Source organism: Bufo gargarizans, chromosome 2 (genome assembly GCF_014858855.1).
Source record: "Bufo gargarizans isolate SCDJY-AF-19 chromosome 2, ASM1485885v1, whole genome shotgun sequence".
Classification (NCBI taxonomy): Eukaryota; Metazoa; Chordata; class Amphibia; order Anura; family Bufonidae; genus Bufo; species Bufo gargarizans.
The window spans coordinates 231,494,999-231,515,940 of record NC_058081.1 but is presented as its reverse complement, the minus strand read 5'-3'; the positions used below and the strand labels follow the sequence as shown (position 1 = coordinate 231,515,940).

The 20,942-nt window shown below is 43.7% G+C and overlaps 1 protein-coding gene across 1 annotated transcript in view; it reads right to left on the bottom strand.

Moving 5' to 3' along the window:
* The window catches only part of ELAPOR2 (endosome-lysosome associated apoptosis and autophagy regulator family member 2), a 103,835-nt gene that overhangs the window by 41,876 nt on the left and 41,017 nt on the right, over positions 1-20,942 (bottom strand). The window contains exons 3-10 of the mRNA XM_044280110.1: positions 12,915-13,110; positions 9,902-10,049; positions 7,862-7,948; positions 6,999-7,104; positions 5,712-5,864; positions 4,753-4,841; positions 3,497-3,674; positions 588-716 (exon numbers count right to left, since the gene is read on the bottom strand). Coding sequence (XP_044136045.1) covers positions 588-716; positions 3,497-3,674; positions 4,753-4,841; positions 5,712-5,864; positions 6,999-7,104; positions 7,862-7,948; positions 9,902-10,049; positions 12,915-13,110 — 1,086 coding nt within the window. The remainder of the gene's footprint in view (positions 1-587; positions 717-3,496; positions 3,675-4,752; positions 4,842-5,711; positions 5,865-6,998; positions 7,105-7,861; positions 7,949-9,901; positions 10,050-12,914; positions 13,111-20,942) is intronic.

The following is a 20,942-nucleotide window of genomic DNA, read 5'->3' as shown; positions in this document are numbered from 1 at the left end:
AACAGATAATATATTTACCTCACAGCAGCAATAAACTAAAGGTTTATTTACAAGTACCAATAATCAGCCAGATTATCGGAAACAATCGTTCCTGAAACCGCTCATTCTTGATAATCTGGCCATCTACGTAAATGTGCCACTGATCACCCCATAAACAAGCATCTGCTGCCCAGAAACAATTACTCTGAATGGGGACGAGCGATTGCTATAACGATCCCTCCTCATACTGTGAAGGAGATGCATGTAAATGCAGCGGTCTCCTCCACTGAACGCTTCTTTCCCGACAATTGGCCACTCCATCGGACCATCTAAAGCCGCCTTATCTATACAGGAGATTTAGCTCTCTGTGCTGACTGCTTCAGAATATTTTGTATTTCATTTTCAATTATATAGTACTGCCGAAATTCAAGATTTTTTTTTTTTAATATAAAAGAGTCTGAAATTTTTTTTCTAAGAAAATCGAGTTTTAAAAAAATAACCCTTTCTGACATCCCTTTAAAGAAGAATATTGTCTATATTTTCCATTGACATTTTAGCAATCCAGTGTTTTATAAGTAGGAAGTCTCTGGATGCCTGCAGTGGCTCACCATTCATTCCGTCACATTTTGAGTTTCCTACATTAAAGCAGGATGTCTTCATGTTGGCAGGAAGAACATTCCACCACTTATATTCGAATCCAAGAACGGGCTCCGTGCCAGCAGCACACGGTTTACACTCTGTCAGAGAAACAAATAAAAACATGTGAATATGCCAGCAACAAAGAATGACTAAGCCTATTATGGGTGGCACTGTCTGGGTCAGAGAATAGCACAGATCTACAGTCATATTATGAAATGGAGACCGTGAAGATTCAGGCTCCTCAATGAATATTACCTAAAAATACAAGACATGGGGTTTCATATGGTTTGATACATTAGGTTTGAATGACGTGGAACAGTGTTCCTCAACTCCAGTCCTCAGAGCCCACCTTCCGGTCATGTTTTTAGGGTTTCCTTAGTATTGAGCAGGTGATATAATTAGTGTCAATGCCTTAGGACTTACCACAGGTGTTCATTCTGTGGGATATTCTCAAATCCTGACTGGTAGGTTGGGCCCTGAGGACTGGAGTTGATGAACTTTGACGTAGAATATACAAAGACAGTACATTAAAAGGGTTATCAGATATTTTTTTTACTGATGACCTATCCTCATGGTACGTCATCAGTATGTGATCAGTGGGGTCCGACAGCCAAGACCCCCGGTGATCCGCTGTTCGAGAAGGAATTAGCGCTCTGGTGAGCGCCGCTGTCTTCTCTTTGCATTTCCTAGGCCAGTGACGTCACATTCATTGATTATGTGGCCTAGAAGCCATGGGACTGAGTGCAATACCAAGCACAGCAACTATACAATGTACGGCGCCAGGGGCGTAGCTAGAAATGCATGGGCCCCATAGCAAAAAAAATGTATGGGCCCCCCCAGCCCCCACATATCTATCGGGCCTCCCACCACCCCTTCCAGAGCTCCCACGCAAACACGCAATGCACCTACCGCACCCACCTCCTGTGCATACGGTAGATGTTTTTTTACCTTATTTTTCTTTTCATGGGAATGGGGCCAGGCCGCCAGGAAGGGTCGGCCAAAGGGGGGGGGGGGAGAAATGTGACACACAACCCAACCCTTCCTGGCGGCCTGGCCCCATTCCCATGTCACATACAGAGTACAGACATTTACATTGTCCCCCCCGGCCCTCCCTCCAGGCTCCATCATGTCAGTGTCACGGTCACACAAACTAGTGCCAGAGCAGAGGCACTTCAGGATTAGCACGGCATCACCTTCCCCATAAAAAAAAATTAACACATCATTGATGCTGTGCTAATCCTGAGCGCCTCTGCTCTGCCCGCCAGTAATAGGAATGCCCCCAATCTTCGGGAACTCACCTCATTAATTTGGTCGCGCTGAGGTGAACACTCACCTGCTCACTGGATTCTCCTAGGGGACTATTATGGGGTAACTGGAGAGTCATCGGTAGTGGACAGTGCGGGATTCTCTTAGGGGACTATTATGGGGGCACTGGAGAGTCATCAGTAGTGGACAGTGCGAGATGCTCTTAGGGGACTATTATGGGGGCACTGGAGAGTCATCAGTAGTGGACAGTGCGGGATTCTCTTAGGGGACTATTATGGGGGCACTGGAGAGTCATCAGTAGTGGACAGTGCGGGATTCTCTTAGGGGACTATTATGGGGGCACTGGAGAGTCATCAGTAGTGGACAGTGGTTCAGGCTGCCTGAAGGAGATTGCTGCTACCAAAGTACAGTTCACAGTCAAGTCACGCCCACTTGTATGAAGCCACACCCAGCTGCTCAGTACAGCTACAACCTCAGATGAGTAGCATGTTGTAGATGCGTGTGAGGTACCGCAATCGGTTCCCCAGCATTGTTTACCCCATGGCACAGGCTGCAGTACGACACCGCCTTCTACTTCCTGGATGGGTGGGCACCGTATGCCAGAGCTCGCCTCTAGCCCCCTAATACCACACAGCGCCTACCAGAAGCACCACCGCGAAAATGCTCCAGCCGATCACCGTCACCCGCCATTTCGTCGCTTCTTGCTTCAGACCCGCCGCCAGATCCCGTGACAGCTGCTCCCGCCAGTAGCGGTGCGGCCGAATATGCGCTGCCTGAAGCGTCCAAATCGTTTACATCAGACGGCTACTTCCTGCGCACGGGTTCAAGGAGGCGGAGCCGGGACTGCACTGCAGAAGCATCCCTGTCACCATAGCAACAAGGAAAAAACCTCCTCCCTCCTCTGGCTGAGCCTCTGCCCCTCTGTGAACTTGGCCGCCGGCGCCGCCTGCAGCGCGCAAGTGTTGTAAACTACCCAGGCCAGGGATTTACTGCTTATCTCCTGGGGGGCCCCATGGGCCCCCATGACTTAGGGGCCCGGTCGCAATTGCGACCCCTATAGCTACGCCACTGTACCGCGCTGTGCTTGGTGATCTGTGAGAAGGCAGCGGCACTCACAGGAGCCCCGATGCTTTTTCAAACAGAAGATCGGCGGGGGTCCCTGTGTGTTGGCTGGGGATGGAAATTCTCCTGAGGATAGGTCATAAGTATTAAAATGTCGGTAAACCCTTTTAAACTTTTTGGGCACTTTTGATTTGTCCAGAACAAATTGTATGAATAATATATGCAAACATACTGTACATCTCCCCCTATAGTGGTGATCCCAGACATTACTGCGCAGCAGGGATGGTACTGATAGCTTAGAGCCCAGTGTCTCAATCTGTGGTACAATCACTACAATAGTCCTGAGCCCTCCCATTCCTCCTCATGACATGACCACAGTAAGAAGGAGTTTGACTGGAGCTGTGGTTGAGCGTACACCCTGCTACTGCTATGGATAGGAGATAAATGTTCATGAAAGTCAGTAACAATACAGTGGAAGGCTAGAGTACTAATGAAGATCCATAGCAATAGCAAGTGATTCCCTTTCACCATCCCTCCACAGATAGCTCACCTTGTATGCCATCAGAAAAGGTCCCAAATGGGCAAGGAGAACAAGATGTCCCATTGCTATAAAAGCCTGGGTTGCAGGGGGGGCAATCTTCTTTCTTCCCAGAAGCTGGAAGCATCATTGCACCAGAAACATCTTCTCTGCATATCTTTGGCTCAATCCATTTATACATGATCTGAGTCTGTCAGACAAAAAACGTTAGTGTTACTTTCACTACTGCTGTGCCACTCAAGATGGTCAATATCTACTAAACATCATATCGTCACTTGGCAATGTGTTTTTGAGATGCCCGCCCACTGTTCTTAATGGGATTGCACCTCGGTGTCTATATAGTCACGGATTACCACATGGATTTGCAAATCAACCAACCAATCAAGAAGGGACATGACACAGTTTCTGCAGTGGGTATCCACATTATTAGTCCCATTAAAGGAGGCTTAAGGCTCACGTGGATCCACTGCATGCAAAAGTCAAGACTGCTTCAAAAATCTAGAAATAACTGAACATATAGGGTATGCCCAAAAATTGGCATAAAAAAGCTGCTTGCACAAAATTTTGTGGATTTCTGGAGGCTTTGAGCCCTGCTCACCACTTTTTTAAAAAGTGGACTGAATGGGGCAGGGGGTGGTTGTGTAGGAAGTGGGCCACTGCCAGCCCCGCACATTAACTATACTCCACACAAGAAATTGGCATAGATTACACTGGAAATATACACTAGCTCCTTTTCCAGCATAGATTTCCATTTTGGAGCACGGACTTGCAAATTAATAACATTAATGCCTGTTACTTATTGTGGAGCATCTGATGCCAGCTGAAGGCACTTTTTTGGAATGTCTGCTGTTTTTAAGGCTTTTTTTAAACAAATTTAATTTACCAATTGTTTACACGAATTACTAGTGATTTTTTTAGTCTAAAGTCTAATTCTATTTATTGTAAAGGTGCCATCAGTTTTTACTCCACTAGGGCACTGCAGTACACTTGCAACTTTTTTTGCAACTTTTTAAAAAGTCACAATTCATAAGTCTGGCTAAAATGTAACTCCACCCGCAAAACATCTGTGCACTCCTATGTAAATAGAGAATGTCGGGCATGGCCGAACCTCAAAAAAATTTCACAAGTGCATAAATTTGTCAGAGAAGCTACTCCACTAACAATTGTGCCAAGAACACTCCACTTTTTTGGCACGAAGCCTTGCATCCATTACCTCCTAAGACTTACATTTAATACACTAGTCCTTATAAATGTCCCCTATAGAGTACCTTTCCTTCATTGTCACAAGGAGTGTGTATCTGAAACATATCTTTAGCCGAGCATGGAGGACGAGTTAGGCACTTGCTGGCTCCTTCATCTGAAATGCATAAGATTCACTTTAATGACAACATTACAGTTTGGATGTGAATGTCTGTAAAAAAAATAACAATTCTACTCTGCTGTGTAGATCCATTGACTATACCCTTACCCATGGATGCATACCATCAACTGGAATCAACCCTAAAGCTGCCCAAACACATTCAATAGGTGTTGGCCGAACCATTGTTCTGCCGACAGTTATCTCGGCTGACTTCCTAACAACTCCGCTATACACATAAACTGTATGTGTGTACTACGGGGAGAAAGTAGAAAGCTGCTGCCAGACACTTCTTCAGAGAGAACAAAAAGGATCGGGCAAAAAATTTTCATTTTGCCGATCCTTCTTTCCCCCGACATCATCTGTTGGGAGAGAGTTGTGTGTTCCGCTTACACATTACAACCCAATAGACAGGGACGGACCAGGAACTTAAAGTGGCCCTGGAAAAAAAAATAAAAGGGGCCCCATGTTGTAGGTAGGTCCTAACTGACAGAAGAAGGGGCAACATAAGTAGGCAGGGCCAACAGAAGTAGACCGGGCCAGCAATACTACAGTGCAGCACAAAATACTGCCTCTCCAAACCAAATACCACAGTGCATAACAAAATACTCCTGCCCGGGACACAAAATGGTATCATCAGCCTGAGGACAGCAATACAGTTGAATTCAGGAGAGACCTGTAGCCACTGGCTGGATGCATACGTGCCTGATGAACCTATATTAATGCTGAAAACATCAGATCTTTATGTACTTGGCTGATGGCCATAAGGAGGGCTTGGGCGGCCCTCTGGCTATCTGTAGGGTCTTTGGCCAGTCTGCCCCTGCCAATAGACAAACAGGTAAGTTTATTAAGATCATAGTCATAGAATACCTGAGTATTGTGTTTCCCGGATACAATTACTGCATGCCTTAGCTCCTTTGTCTGAATACATGTCCCTAGGACAGATCTTGCAAAAAGAAGATCCTGGTTTATCGCTGAATGTACCGGGTTTACAAGGAAAGCATTCAGATGTGTATGCAACTCCTATAATAAAAATAAATAAATACATATAGTAAAAAAAATGTTACAACAAGAATTCCTAGAAACAAATGTTACTGACAGCAAAGAGCCATTGATAACTATAGACTGGCAGAAAACAAGAAATTCAGTTAAAGGGGTTTTCCGGTAATAATTACTTCTAATCTAATGCTCTCAGCCTGCATCCTGAAATAGAAAATTCATACTTACCTGCTCCCCACTGCTCCGGTCCTCCGCTGTATCCATGTTCCGGTCCCCTGAGAGTTTACATCTGGTGATGCAAGGGCATGGTCGCTTGCTCCACTGCAGCCAATTACTGGCTTCAGCAGAGACTAAAACGCAGGAGGTGTGGAGGACCAGAGCAGTGGAGAGCAAGTAAGTATGAATTTTCTTTTTCATGAGGTAGGCTGCTGGCTTTACATAAAAAGGAATTATTACCAGAACACCCCTTAAAGAGGAACCTGTCACCGCTCCTGACATGTCTGTTTTAATAGCTCCATGCATTCCCCATGTAATAACTATTCTGGAGCATCTATTCTTATGGCTCTATGTTGTGCCATTCCTCTATTATTTCTATTAGAAGTTATGAATTAATTTCCAGCAGTCTGCTGTAAGGGTACAGAGGGGATGGTAACCAGTTGGGGGGGAGGGTACCTGCACAGCCTGACACCAGGGGCACTGATTGGATAGAGTGAGTCTGTGCAGGTACACACACAACTGGTTACCACCCCTCTGTACCCTTACTGCAGACTGCTAGCAATTCACTCATAACTTCCAGTAGAAATAATAAAGGAATGGCACAACATAGAGCCATAAGAATAGATGCTCCAGAATTATTATCACACAGGGAATGCATGAAGCTATTAAAACAGACATGTCAGGAGCAGTGACAGGTCCTCTTTAAAATAACTAACACAATATTTAACTGGACTATTGCTGTACAGATATACTATACCTACTTATTTTGTACAGGCGACAAGTTTGTTCATTTCATTTCAGGACAGCAAGTTAAAATCACAAAATATAATCCCATCAAGTTATGTATTTGGATTTTAGAAATAATTCCTCCTTTTGCAAGTGAGACCTTAAAACTGCCGTAGTCCATCAGGCATGCTTACAAATGTCTGGAGCGTAGTTTACCTTCAATAGTAATGTTCTTTATCATGACAGGCTTCACCACCTTTGATCCCAGAAGAATGCCAGTGGTTCTCCAATACAAAATGTTGGTTCCAGATTTTAAAGACACCTGTCATTATAAAATAAGAATGTAAAAAAAGTCATCCAAGACTAGAAAAAGATGTCTGCTTTCTAAGAAAAACAGCACCACACCTGTCCACAGGTTGTGTGTGGTATTACAGCTCAGCCCCATTCACTTTAATGGAGCTGAGCTACAATACCAGGCACAACCCATGGGCAGTTGTGGGATGGTTTTTGGAATAAAACAGCCATGTTTTTCTACTGCTGGACAACCCCTTTAATTTACAAATTTCCTATATTTAGCAGGACACATTTTACCATTAAAACAACACTAATGAATAATTAGTATGAGAAAAGGACAGAAAATGCCACTGTAAACATGGAAAGTAGAAGTGATGTCCTATTGGTGCAAAGTTCAGTTCTAGAGTGCTGTATGCCATGTATATGATCCTATACAAAAAGGGGTACCAATCAATGGCTGAGGCTGGTCACCGCTGCAGGTAGTTATTGGCAGAGCGGGCACGTCCTACATGTCAAGAAGCACTAGCGGTGGACTTACAGTGAGATCAGTATGATTTTTTTATACGTTTCCACACAATTCTGAGATTTTTGTAAATAACTAGTATCATCTGGACAACCCCTTTAAGAACAGTTTACTTTTCATTTGTCATAAACTGATATGTTGTTTTGGTTGTCTTTCAAATAATTTTGGCCTTGAAATGTTGACAAAGTGAAATACATTGATTTCTGTATGGTTGAGGACTGTAGCCTTGTTAAAGTACATTGGGATAATAAAGAACCCATACCGAATGTTGCATCCATTCGCTGTTCTCAGAGAGTTTCACCCACTTATCTGATGAGGAACTTGTTTCTTGACATTGGTCATTTTGAATCTGCCGAAGTAACAACATCCATTAAATAATAAAAAGCACCATAGGCTATAGGCTATCTATATCAAATAAAACACCATAGCATTATCTGAAGGGGCATCTGGATAAATCCAATCAGTTAGTTGGCTACTCTCTCAACTTGGCAATCTGGAAAGATCATGTGAAAGTATACCAAAGGGTTAATCCTCAGGTATCACATTGTACCAGACCATCACACGGGTAGCCACATCAGGCGACATCAAGCAGATTAGTCCCCGAGACTAAATTTATGAGCACAATTGAAGCTGCAGTCTGAGGGCGCAAAGTCGCTGCAAAATGATTTTGGTTTTGCAGTGATTTTGGGCAAATCTATGACTGTGAAGTGTGAACTTACCCTGACGGTATAGGCTTAAGAGCTCATGCACATACGGTCCGTGAGCGGGCCATATGTTCCGAAGCGGCATACGTCGTGCGCACAGCATCATAGGTTACTATGATGCTGTGCGCATCGGGCCGCCCGCAGGACTATTGTCCCGCACTCATAATATCATATGAGTATGGGACAATATTCCCGCGGGCGGCCCGATGCACACAGCATCATAGTAACCTACGATGCTGTGCGCACAATGTATGCCACTCCGGGACATATGGCCCGCTCACGGACTGTATGTGCATGAGCCCTAAGCCTCATTTACATGTCCGTGTTTTAGTCAGTGATTGTGAGCCAAAACCAGGATTGGCGCCTCCACAGACATAAGGTATAAGGGAAAGATCTGCATCTGTTCTGTGTTTAGAGCCGCACCTGGTTTTGGCTCAAAATCACTGATGAAAATCACTGACCAAAACACTGACGTGTGAATGTTTTGCAAGGACTTCAAATACGTATTACGTAGACTTTCTGTGAGATTCTTTATGAATTCAAAAATTTACAAAAAGTCATATGTTCTCTCTTAGAGAAGAAGAGGAATCTTAGAAGACCCCATATGGTGGCATACAGCATTCCGACAGCTCCATACTAAAGAGCTGCAGGCATGCCATGTGCTTCTGTACTTCTGCCATCCACATGGCTCTGCCACGAGCATCAGCCCTGAAGGAGCTTTCAGGCATCTGCCTTGAAAGAGAAATTGCCACCATGAAAATGCAGTCCTATCTGTGGATAGCATGTGACAGAGCAGAAGGAGCTGAACGAATTAATATATGGCTTTGTGGGATTCAGTATAACGTGTATTTCATTCATTTAAACCATGCTCTTTCTGTGCTTAGAAATCCAGTGGCCAGTGTGAGGCAGTGACAGGCCTCATGGCTATTAGGTGAGGTGTATGGCAGGTGTTTCCATCTCTTCCCCATCAATCAGCAGGTCTGAGGCAGCACCAGGTGCCACAATCATAAAAGCCCTTCCCAGACGGTCAGTTGGGGGGGGGTTACAAGCAGAGGCCAGGTGATGCTCTGGATGTGTGGTTTTAGCCGGGCTTGGCCGAGAAACCATGAGTCTGACACTGTATCTGAACAGCACTGTATAGTCAGGGATTGTATCGTAGGTTCAGGTGTTTGTTTATTGTTTCGTTGTTCTGGTATTGCTGGTGTGCCAAAATAAATGCACTGTTTGGACTGCAACATGGTTTTCAGCGAGATATCTGTAACCAAAACGCCCCAGAGATAGAGCTAATCCCTCACACCAGTCCTACTAAGTGTTTGACAGCCTTCCTTGTATAACTGTGCAATCACTGAGAAGGACCGCCCACTGGACTCCTATGTATAGAAAGAACAGGGATTTAAAGTTATACTGAATCTTATCACACAAAACTTTAAACGAACCTGCCTAGCTCCTCCTGCTCTTCAACATGTGGCCTGCAGATCAAACACCATGTCCAACATGACTGGTTCCCTTCGAATGGTTTACACTTAGTAGCTTTGTTCCTCTATAATATAGTATTTAGTATTTAAATATATATCAATTAAACTTAAAATCAATCTTACAAAGAATTCAAAAAAGATGTTGTTGTCGAAGTATTGGTACTCAAAGGACACAGAACCAGATTTCTTCAGATGCACAGCGTAGATAAGAGACACAGTGCAGTCATCCCGATTTGATTCAATGTAGTTTCCTCGAGGAACCCATGAAGAGCTGATTAAACAAAATGTAAGCATAATAAGTATTAGTGTCATTTCACCGCCCTTCTCATAAAACATCATGCCTAGAGATAAACAAATTTATTGGAATTCATTTTGGTCCGATTCTAACAAATCAGATTTGATTTGGATACAAATAAATTCGACCAGAGTCAGAAGTGCTGAGAAGTGCCCTGAAAAGTGGTGTATGTTAACATGATCAACCCTAGTAAAACAGGCATACTGCCTTGTAGGGTTGCTTGTGCTGATTAAAATGATACCTTTGGTATATCTGTAGATATCTTGTCAAGATATTTGCGTTTTTATTAATATGTAAATCAGCTGGTTCAAGCACCAAGGGGCTGGACTGAGCCTTTGGAGCAATGCTTAGGTAACACCCCTCTGAGCTGGGCACTGCCCTCCCCCCTTGATTGACAGGGTTAGCACTGTATTTTCATGCTTATATGACTACAAAAAAAATCTGCTAATCTTGGTGACAAATGGTGATAAATATACTGGAGCAAATAGTCACTGGTGGTCAAGGCCGGCGTCAGCACCCGGCATACCCGGGCAAGTGCCGGGGCCCACAGCACAGCTGCCAGAGGCCAGAAGCAATGAGTGTTCATTGCTGGAGTGCTGGGAGCTGCGGTCCTGTCACTCACCGCTCAGCTCCCCGCACTCCTCTGAATGGTGAAGCAGGAAGACTTCTCCCTGCTCCACCATTCAGCCTGCAGGCACAGATCACGCTGAAGGCATGTGTGGGCGGAGCCTGCAGTCCAGTAATCTGTATAGGCTCCGCGCACACAGTACTGCAGAGCGATCTGTGCCTGCAGGGAAGAGAGGACTGTGAGCTTCAGGAACGGGACAAGGTGAGTAGTTACTGTGTTTTTTGTTATTAATACAGAGGGGTCACAGAGGACTTTATTACTATGTAGAGGGCACAGAGGGCTTTATTACTATGGAGGGGGCACAGAGGGCATTTCTACTATGGAGGGGGCACAGAGGGTATTAGTACTTTGGGGGGGCACAAAGGGCATTACTAATGTGAAGATGGCACAATGGGCATTTCTACTATGGAGGGGGCACAGAGGGCATTATTACTGTGAAGGGGGCACAATGGGCAATATTACTGTGAAGAGGGCACAATAGGGATTTCTACTATGAAGGGGCCACAATGGGGATTATTACTATGAAGCGGGCACAATGGGGATTATTTCTGTGAAGGGGGCACAATGGAGATTATTAATGTAAAGGGGACACAATGGGGATCATTACTGTGAAGGGGGCACAATGGAGATTATTACTGTGAAGGGGACACAATGGGGATCATTACTGTGAAGGGGACACAATGGGGATCATTACTGTGAAGGGGACACAATGGGGATCATTACTGTGAAGGGGGCACAATGGGGATTATTACTGTGAAGGGGGCACAATGGGGATTATTACTGTGAAGGGGGCACAGATAGGGCATTACAACTGTAAAAGGGGCATAGAGAGGGCATAACTACTGTGAGAGGGCACAATGTGGGCATAACTACTGTGAGGGGGCACACTTCTGTACAAAACTACTGTGAAGGTTGTACAATGAGGGCAATACTACTGTGAGGGTGTACAATTTTTTTTAAAGTATGAGGCGGGGGCTAGAGAAAGCACCACAGGCATGCCACTGAAGCAGGGAACTATTTGCTCTCTGCTCCCCCATTGAGCTGCCAGCGCTCCACAGCAGCAGCACGAGGTCCTGCTGATCTGTGTAGGAGGAGGAGTGGGGCAGGCTGGGAATCAGCCTCTGCTCCTCCTATACAGCAGCGCGATGTGTCACAGTATCCTGCTGATGATGATGGGGAGCACAGATCATGGGAGGAGCCAGGTGATTTAGATGGGGAGTATTTATTGTTTGTTTTTTTTCACTTCCTGTGAAGGGGGCACATCTGGGCATAACCACTGTGAAGGGGGCACTAGGCACATATCTTGGCATATCCACCGTAAGAGGGCACATATCTTAGCATATCTACTGTGAAGGCGGCACACATCTTGGCATATCAACTGTGAGGGGTGTGACGCAGTGATAGGTTTGGTCTGGGAAAACAGGTATTTTCTTCCCAGCATGTGCTGCTGGGCTGATTTACAGCCAGGTGAGGTTCAATACCAGACCAGATTTGAAATGGGTCTGGGTTTTGGCAGCACCTGGCTGTCCTTAAATAGGTAGCTGGGCTCAGAGATTAATTTGATTTGTTTAGAATCAATTGGCTCATCTCTAATCATGCCTTGCCATCCATTTACAAAGCTTTGTGCTAACTATAGACTTAATTTTGACCAATATTAGGAACTACTCCATACATGTGTGAATGAGGTCTAATATGTAGTTAATGGGTTACTCTTCAAGTAACAGGTCACGCGCCACAACTGCCATGACAACAGTATGTTTGTAGGCTTCACCCTATATACAAGAATGAGTGAATGATAATGTCACTGGAATGGAAGCTGCATTTAGCAAATATACAGTATTAGTTATCTACCAAATGCTTCCACAAAGCAAGATTTCACTTTTTACCTGAAATGTCAGTAATCCTGCCACTCCCATATGTCTTATCTCAGGGCATATTGAGAGATCTCATCTGCCTGCACCAGTGTTCGTCTTTCATGCTTCACCCATTAGACCCATAACCAAGTAACACATACCTCTTGGTGCAGGGATATAGATACAATATTCAGAAAATTCCAACATATCAGTAAACTCAAGGACCCCACTGAGGTGACACTTTGTTTGGAAAGTGCATGTCCCAAGCAATATTCCTACAGTGTTTTTTTTTGTTTCTTTAACAAGTTTTTATTTATTTTTATGCTAATAATATTTTTTACGTTTAATGAAGGCACATACTTATCACAGCTATCAGGTTTGTTTCCAGAAAAGTCAGCAGTGGTCTCCATAAACGTTGCCACATTGGAAAATCCTGATGGCATCTCATCCCATTCGTCAAATTTGATCCCAGTTCCCAGTGAGTATGTTCCTGCAGCACACTGTGTGCATGACTGGGATTTAATGTCCAAGAACTGGCCAGAATCACAGGAGAAAGCTGAAAAACATTAACGACTGTGAATACACTTAAAGGAACTCCATACTTGGTAGACAAATAAATGAAACATGCATGCAATGCAAAATGGTTGAAGTCCACCTGACCAAACACTGGAAAACAGAATAACCATAAGGCCCCTTTCACACGGGCGAGTATTACACGCGGATGCGATGCGCGAGGTGAACGCATTGCACCCGCACTGAATCCCGACCCATTCATTTCTAGGGGGCTGTGCACATGAGCTGTGATTTTCACGCATCACTTGTGCGTTGCGTGAAAATCACAGCATGCTCTATATTGTGCATTTTCCACGCAACGCAGGCCCCATAGAAATGAATGGGGCTGCCTGAAAATTGCAAGCATCCGCAAGCAAGTGCGGATGCGGTGCGATTTTCACGCACGGTTGCTAGGAGACGATCGGGATGGAGACCCGATCATTATTATTTTCCCTTATAACATGGTTATAAGGGAAAATAATAGTATTCTGAATAATAATAATAAAAAATATTAATTTAACTCACCTTAATCCACTTGCTCGCGCAGCCCGGCTTCTCTTCTGTCTGTCTTCTGTAATGTGTGCAGGAAAAGGACCTGTGGTGACATCACTCCGGTCATCACATGGTCCATCAGATGATCCATCACCATGGTAAAAGATCATGTGACGGACCATGTGATGACCGGAGTGACGTAACCACAGGTCCTTTTCCTGCACACAGCACAGAAGAAAGACAGAAGAGATGCCGGCTGCGCAAGCAAGTGGATTAAGGTGAGTTAAATTTTTATTTTATTTTTTAACCCCTCCAGCGCTATTGTACTATGCATTCTGTATTCAGAATGCTATTATTTTCCCTTATATCCATGTTATAAGGGAAAATAATACAATCTACAGAACACCGATCCTAAGCCCGAACTTCTGTGAAGAAGTTTGGGTACCAAACATGCTGATTTTTCTCACGCGCGTGCAAAACGCATTACAATGTTTTGTACTCACGAAGAAAAATCGTGCAACGCACCCGCACCTTTTCCCGCAACGCCCGTCTGAAAGAGGCCTAACTATTTTCTGAGCTTGTCATGAAACACAGATCCATTTCATGAAACTGGCCAATCAGATTGAGAATTATTTAGGAATAGGATATCCCAATGTGACAGCAAGTTGTGACCATATTATCTAAGAGCAGAACTGACTAAGCAAAGTCCACTATCTTAATTGGTTTGTAGGCAATGCATATGAATGACATTCCTACAGACCAGAATTTCTGGTCATTCTTGCTGGACAGGCTGCATGTAAGGCGTCCTTTACATGTAAGCTGGCCAAAGATCAGGTTCAACTCACTGTGTATTTGACATATCCCCTGAGGATTTATCAACCCTTGTACCAGATCATTCAGCTCGTTCTTTTAGAATCCATGGGAAACTACTGTACAATACTACTTATAGTATAGGATAACAGCAGAAATAATAATAAAAACACTGTATAAAAGCCAGAGACGGTGTGCCTGCGATAATTAAACATTTTGGACATGCCCCCAAATGGTATAAAATAAAAAATGATGTTCTACTTTCTCCTGTGCCGTTCTCTGCCCCACCGGTCCAATCCTCCTGCTGCTGCAGCGGTGACATCCACGACTAAGGGTACTCACCCGAAACGCGTCATCCTGCCGTGTACCTGATGGTTATGTCTGTCTACTGTTTATGAATAATAAAGAAGAGCTGAAAGAGGACTTTATCTGTTTCCGGGATCCTTCCTTAACTTTTCATTTGCACATGACCGCTGCAGTCAATCACTGTCCTCAATGATAAATTGCTGCAGTCTGTAAACAAGCAGCGGCAAGAGGACCAAGCTGGTGGTGCAGAGAACGGCGCCAGGGAAAGAGGTAAGTATACCAGCGTATTTTTTTTTCATTTACACCTTTCAGTGGCATCTATGAGGTTTTTAATTATCTCAGTCACCCCCTTTAAGGCACCTTAATTTATTATATAAGGCCTCATGCACACGACTGTTGTTTCATTCTGTGTCCGTTGTTCCGTTTTTCGTGATTTTCTGCAGACTCATTGACTTTCAATGGGTTCGTTGAAAACTCGGCTAATGCACCGTTTGTCATCCGCGTCCGTGATCCGTGGTTCCAGTCCGTCTAAAAAAAATAACCTGTCCTATTTTTTTCACGGAAAATGGTTAGCAGACCCATTTAAGTCAATTGGACTATCAAAAAATGCTGAGGAACACAAGATTGTCGTCCACGCGTCTGCGTCCTTTTTTTCCTACCATTTGCATGGCAAACTTGACTTAGACTTTTTTTTACTTTCCTTCGTGTCTGGTGATCCTCCAAAAATAAAGGAAGACACACGGAAACAAAAACGGATCACGGAACAATGGAACCCCATTTTGCGGAACGGAACACAACAACGGTCTCATGCACGCGACCGTTGTGTGCATCCGCGTCTGTTCCGTTATTTTTCACAGTTTAGCGGAGGTCCCATTCATTTCTATGGAGCTGTGAAAAAAAATTATAGTCCTCCGTTTTTTCTCTGCGTCCGTGATCCGTGATTCCAGTCTGTCAAAAAAATATAACCTGTCCTATTCTTATCAGTGGAAAACGGAGGACAGACCCATTCAAGTCAATGGGTCAGTTCAAAAAAACTGATGCAAAACTGGTATGTCATCCGTGTCCGTTTTTTTCTACAAGACCTTGGTGCAATAAAATTACACTTTTCATTAACCTTCCTTTTTTTTCCCATCATACCAAAAAAAAAAAAGGCACAAGGAAACACAACTGAAGCAAAATCGGACACGGACCACTGAAGCCAAATCACTGACAGTGAAAAAACACTGTTGTGTGCATGAGGCCTAAATGAGTGCATATGAATCAGGTGCTCTTGGCCAAAAAAGCTGAAAACCATATAAAATGTATGAACCCCTTTATTTTTAGGAACATTAGGGGGTCAATTATTAAGACCAGCATTTAAGACGTCGGCCTTAATAAGCCCCTGCGCTGGCTGGATTCGCCAAAGTTATGAAGAGGCACTGGACTATATCTAACTTTGGCGTATATATCCAGCCTCCAAGCTGTCTTACATTTAGACCATTTTCTACACCTAAAACTGGAATAGAAACTGATGAATGAGGATGGGCCTGGCATGAGCGTGAAAAAGTTGGAGATTTTGGAGAAAATAACCTTTGCGCAGAAATCTGCGCCAGAAATAAGCCTAATATAAGCATATTTCTGATCGCAAATGACCCCCATAATTTGTGGCTCATTCAGTTTAATGCTGTAAAGTAAATCGCGCTAAAGGTTTGCCTTCCTGCACACTGCGCTGAATCTGGCATATGTAATTGTAAAGTACATAATTGCACACATCATGCATAGGATGCCATACATAAAAGTGGCCAATACAGCAGCTCCACCTGCTTAAACAATGTGTTGTCCTGGGGCATACAAGTTTTGTGCCTACAGGTTGTATCCAAGAAGAACGAAGCACCAACTATTGGGGATATACACCCTATAAGTCAGGAGTGCACAATCTTTTCTGGTTGGGGGGGCCACATTGTCAGACTGAACCAATTCCGAGAGACGAAAAATAAAACTTAAAGGGGTTGTCCGGGCTTATAATATTGATGACCTATCCTCAGGAAAGGTCATCAATATCAGATCGTGGGGGTCCGACACCCAGCACACCCGCCAATTAGCTGTATGGGGAGACGGCGTGCGAAGTGCACATGATGTCTCCCTTCCCTCTTCCTGCTCAACGCCACTGTCTATGGCAAAGCAGCGGTGAACAGGAAGACAGAAGGGAGACATCACGTGCACACTGCGTGCACTGTCCCCTCATACAGCTGATCAGCGGGGCAGCCGGGTGTCGGACCCCCACCGATCTGTTATTAATGACCTATCCTGAGGATAGGTAATCAATGTTAAAAGCCCGGACGACTCCTTTAAAGCGGTATTACCAACTGAAACACTGCATTTATAGCATATTGTATGTACAGATATATATATCATAAATGTCTGGGTATACTTCTAGGACTCCCATCTAATGGGAGAATACATGCAGATTACACGTGAGCAGCACATAAGAGCAGAGCAGGGAACGGAGTGGCGGGTGAGAGGCTTTTGGTGTGGGCCTGGGAAGATTGCGGAGACTACCAAGTTGAAGTAGGCAATCTTAAAAGTCAACCAACGCTTCTTAGGAAAAAAGGTATTGAAACGTTCTGTCTAATACCGCCTATCATTGGCAGCTACCTTATAAGGCTAGTTTCACACTGGCGTTTTGGTTTCCGTTTGTGAGATCTGTTCAGGGCTCTCATAAGGGGTCCAAAACGGATCAGTTTGCATTCTGAATAGATGCAGATCCGCTCAGAACGCATCAGTTTGCCTCCGTTCAGTCACCATTCCACTCTGGAGGCGGACACCAAAACGCTGCTTGCAGCGTTTTCGTGTCCGTCTGACGATGCAGAGGCAAACGGATCCGTCCTGACACACAATCTAAGTCAATGAGGATGGATCCGTTTTCACGGACACAATCTGGCACAATAGAAAACGGATCCGTCCTCCACTGACTTTCAATGGTGTTCAAGACGGATCCGTTTTGGCAATGTTAAAGATAATACAAACGGATCCGTTCTGATGGGATGCAGACGGTTGTATTATATAAACATATCCATTTGTGCAGATCCATGGCGGATCCGCACCAAACGCGAGTGTGAAAGTAGCCTAAGTCAAAGCCTTGCAACATGACTAAGGATATCATTCAAACCAGAATCTGCTCCATAAGGAATTGGTTTGACTCTTTTTAGTGGAGAAGACTGGAAACATAACAATTCTTAGATCTGCCAGCAGGATTCACCTGTCAGAGTACAATACCAGTCAGGTCAGGAATTTTACATGGCTCTAAGATGACTAATCAGCTACATTTAGCCAACATTAAAAGATCTGGAACCTCTACTAAAGCTCCAGGAGATCTGCAAGACTATAGTCCCATTAGTGCACACAGTATGCTTTCTGTCTGATTGCTAACATTTTTGGAAATTAGGGTGAAGACCCCTAAATGCTATATTATTGCTCTGTCACTACAACAGTATTAAAAATAAAATTATTATATTGAGAGGGGGAGAAGTTAAGAACTTAAAACATACCAGATCCATTGTCCCCACAGGAGATAAGGTGAGGCCAAAGAGGTCTGGCAACCTTTTGTTTTCCTATGCCCATTAAAAACATGCTCGGCCAAGCATATATCATGTTTATGGCACAGTCGGTAGCCTTTCTAACATAGCTTAAACCAGCCCTGTTCCTCACATGGATCCTGACATCTCCCCATACACTGCTCCGATTGTTCTGCTAGATTTAATTCAGGCTGGCAACTCAGGGGGTATGTCCTTTCCCAGGGGCGAGTCCTTTCTGCTGTAGTTCTTTCCCTGTAACTGTCACAGCTTCTAACAGAAGATAGGGCTGGTGGCAGTTGAAGATTTAAACTGATTGTGTGCGACCACCTCAGTGAGGTGGACGGAAAAATAAGAAAAAGAACAAATAGCAGGTGACGCTACACAGATACATTGAATAGCTCAGTGGCTATAATTAATTTTTAATTACATGCAATTACAAAAGTATTCAGGTTCAGGTGCTGGTTTGAAAAATGTAGATTTTTCTTGAAACAACCTCTTTAATATGGGGACATTTGTGTGTATGCAGTATGTGGTGAAGTATAAAGCATAGTGGCTCAGGTGTTTTTAGGTCTTGCTAGTTAATAGGAAAGCTATGGAAATGACATACAAGTACACAACGGATGTGTCTTATTAAGATGAGCCATTTTTCTAAATGAATTAGCAGGTGAACTACTGATATGTGCAGGGTTAGCTGCACAAGGTAGTACATCTCCTGCGCAGCAAATGCATGGGAAATGTAGTATCACATGCAAACATGACAGGCCAACCATGTAATACATGGATGAGCCAGGTACACCAGAGAGAGAGGGTTTGTTTGTTTTTTTGGCAAATAGACAAGTCCGATGCATATGATGCCCATATGTCCCAAAAATGACATGAAATAAGCTGTTTTAATGAGAACCTTGGTCCTATGGTCAGAAGAATTACTAAGATATTATCAGTTTTACTGCATATCCTGAACCTGCCAAGGAAATTTTAGGTATGTGTTATCTTTTTTTTACAACTGTTGAATTCATCCTTTTTAATTGTAGCTCAAGTTAAAGGGGTTGCCCAGAGGATAGGTCATCAATATGGGAAAACTGTAGGGGATAAAGAGAGCACTGATTTAAGAACTTTTTCTTGTGCTTCTTCGAGTTAGGGGGGGGGGGCGGGGGGAGGGGAAAGGGTGTTTACAAATGTATGTTTACTCAATATGAAAGGTGTGCAGGATATAAGTATGTCTTTTGTTGAGCACAAATGCCGTATTGTGATTTTTATCAATGTATGTACGACACTGTGAAAAATTGGATATATGTATCCTGTGCATGCAATAGTTAAATGCCGATCCAAATACATTAATAAAATTTGGTTTAAAATGGACATCCCCTTTTACCTCTACTTGGTATCATTTTGCAACTATTCTAAAGCGGTGATGAAATTACTTATATACTATTACAACTGGAAATATCTAAATATCTTATACAGAAATAATTATATTTTATTCATTATTTTTCAATAATTACCAGCATATACAGTATTTCCTAAGAGACAAAACATAAAAGGATATAGCTGTTTAGCACCTGAAAACAATGGCACGTCGTTCCAAGATGTAGCTATGTTGACATGCCATCCATATAAAAGGGTATTTGGGGTGGCTACAGGGAGCCTTCAGAACTCCATGTAAGAAAGGTCACCGACCTAAGTAATTGCAGAAAATGCAGTTCATTTATCTAACCGGATTGAATTTCTGGAGCGGAGGAGTGAACTGAAAAGATTGTTTTATTAAGTATAGCCTGCTTGTGAGAGGTACAATATGGGAAGCCTTCTGGCGATCTGTCTTGCTAATATAAGATATGTGTTCTACTTTAGACAGCCTGCGAGTGGCTAAAGGGAATCTGCGAGGCGTTGCCGTGACAACCGCAAAGGTTCATTCTTAAGAAGATATACACATCCTGAAGAATTAAAATATATCCATTCAAGTCTTTATGAGTAAAATGTAATCCCGTTTACTGCCTCTACGAAAGACAATAGTTAACTGCTCATTACTGATAAATATTCCTATTATTTATTATTAAAGCGCCATTCATTTGATAGCACTGTACATATGAAAAGGGGTGCACATACATAATACAGACAATTGCACTAAGCATGAACAAGACGAGTTACAAACTGGAGAGAGGACCCTGCCCGTGAGGGCTTACAATCTACATGGTAAGGGAGAAGGACACAATAGGTGCGGGTGAAGTTGTTCATGGCGGTATAGAGGCAGCAGGGTCACTGGTTGTAGGATTGTCTGAAGAGGTGGGTTTTAGGTTTCTTTTGAAGGATTCTGCTGTAGGTGAGAGTCTGATATGTTGGGGTAGCAAGTTCCAGAGTGTGGGGGATGCACGGGAGAAATCTTGGAGGGGATTGTGGGAATAGGCAATAAGAGGAGAGGAGAGAAGGAGGTCTTGTGAGGATCGGAGATTGCGTGTGGGGATGTATCGGGAAAGTAGCTCAGAGATGTAGGGAGGGGACAGGTTGTGGATGGCCTTGTATGTATTTGTTAGTACTTTGAAGTGAATTCAATAGGCCTTGGGGAGAGGCAGAGCAGTAATAAGGTGAGAGGTGAATTAGTCGGGCAGCAGAGTTGAGGATAGATTACTCATATCTGTGTATGTTTTAAAAAAAATCTGTGGTAAGTTGTTTCATTCTG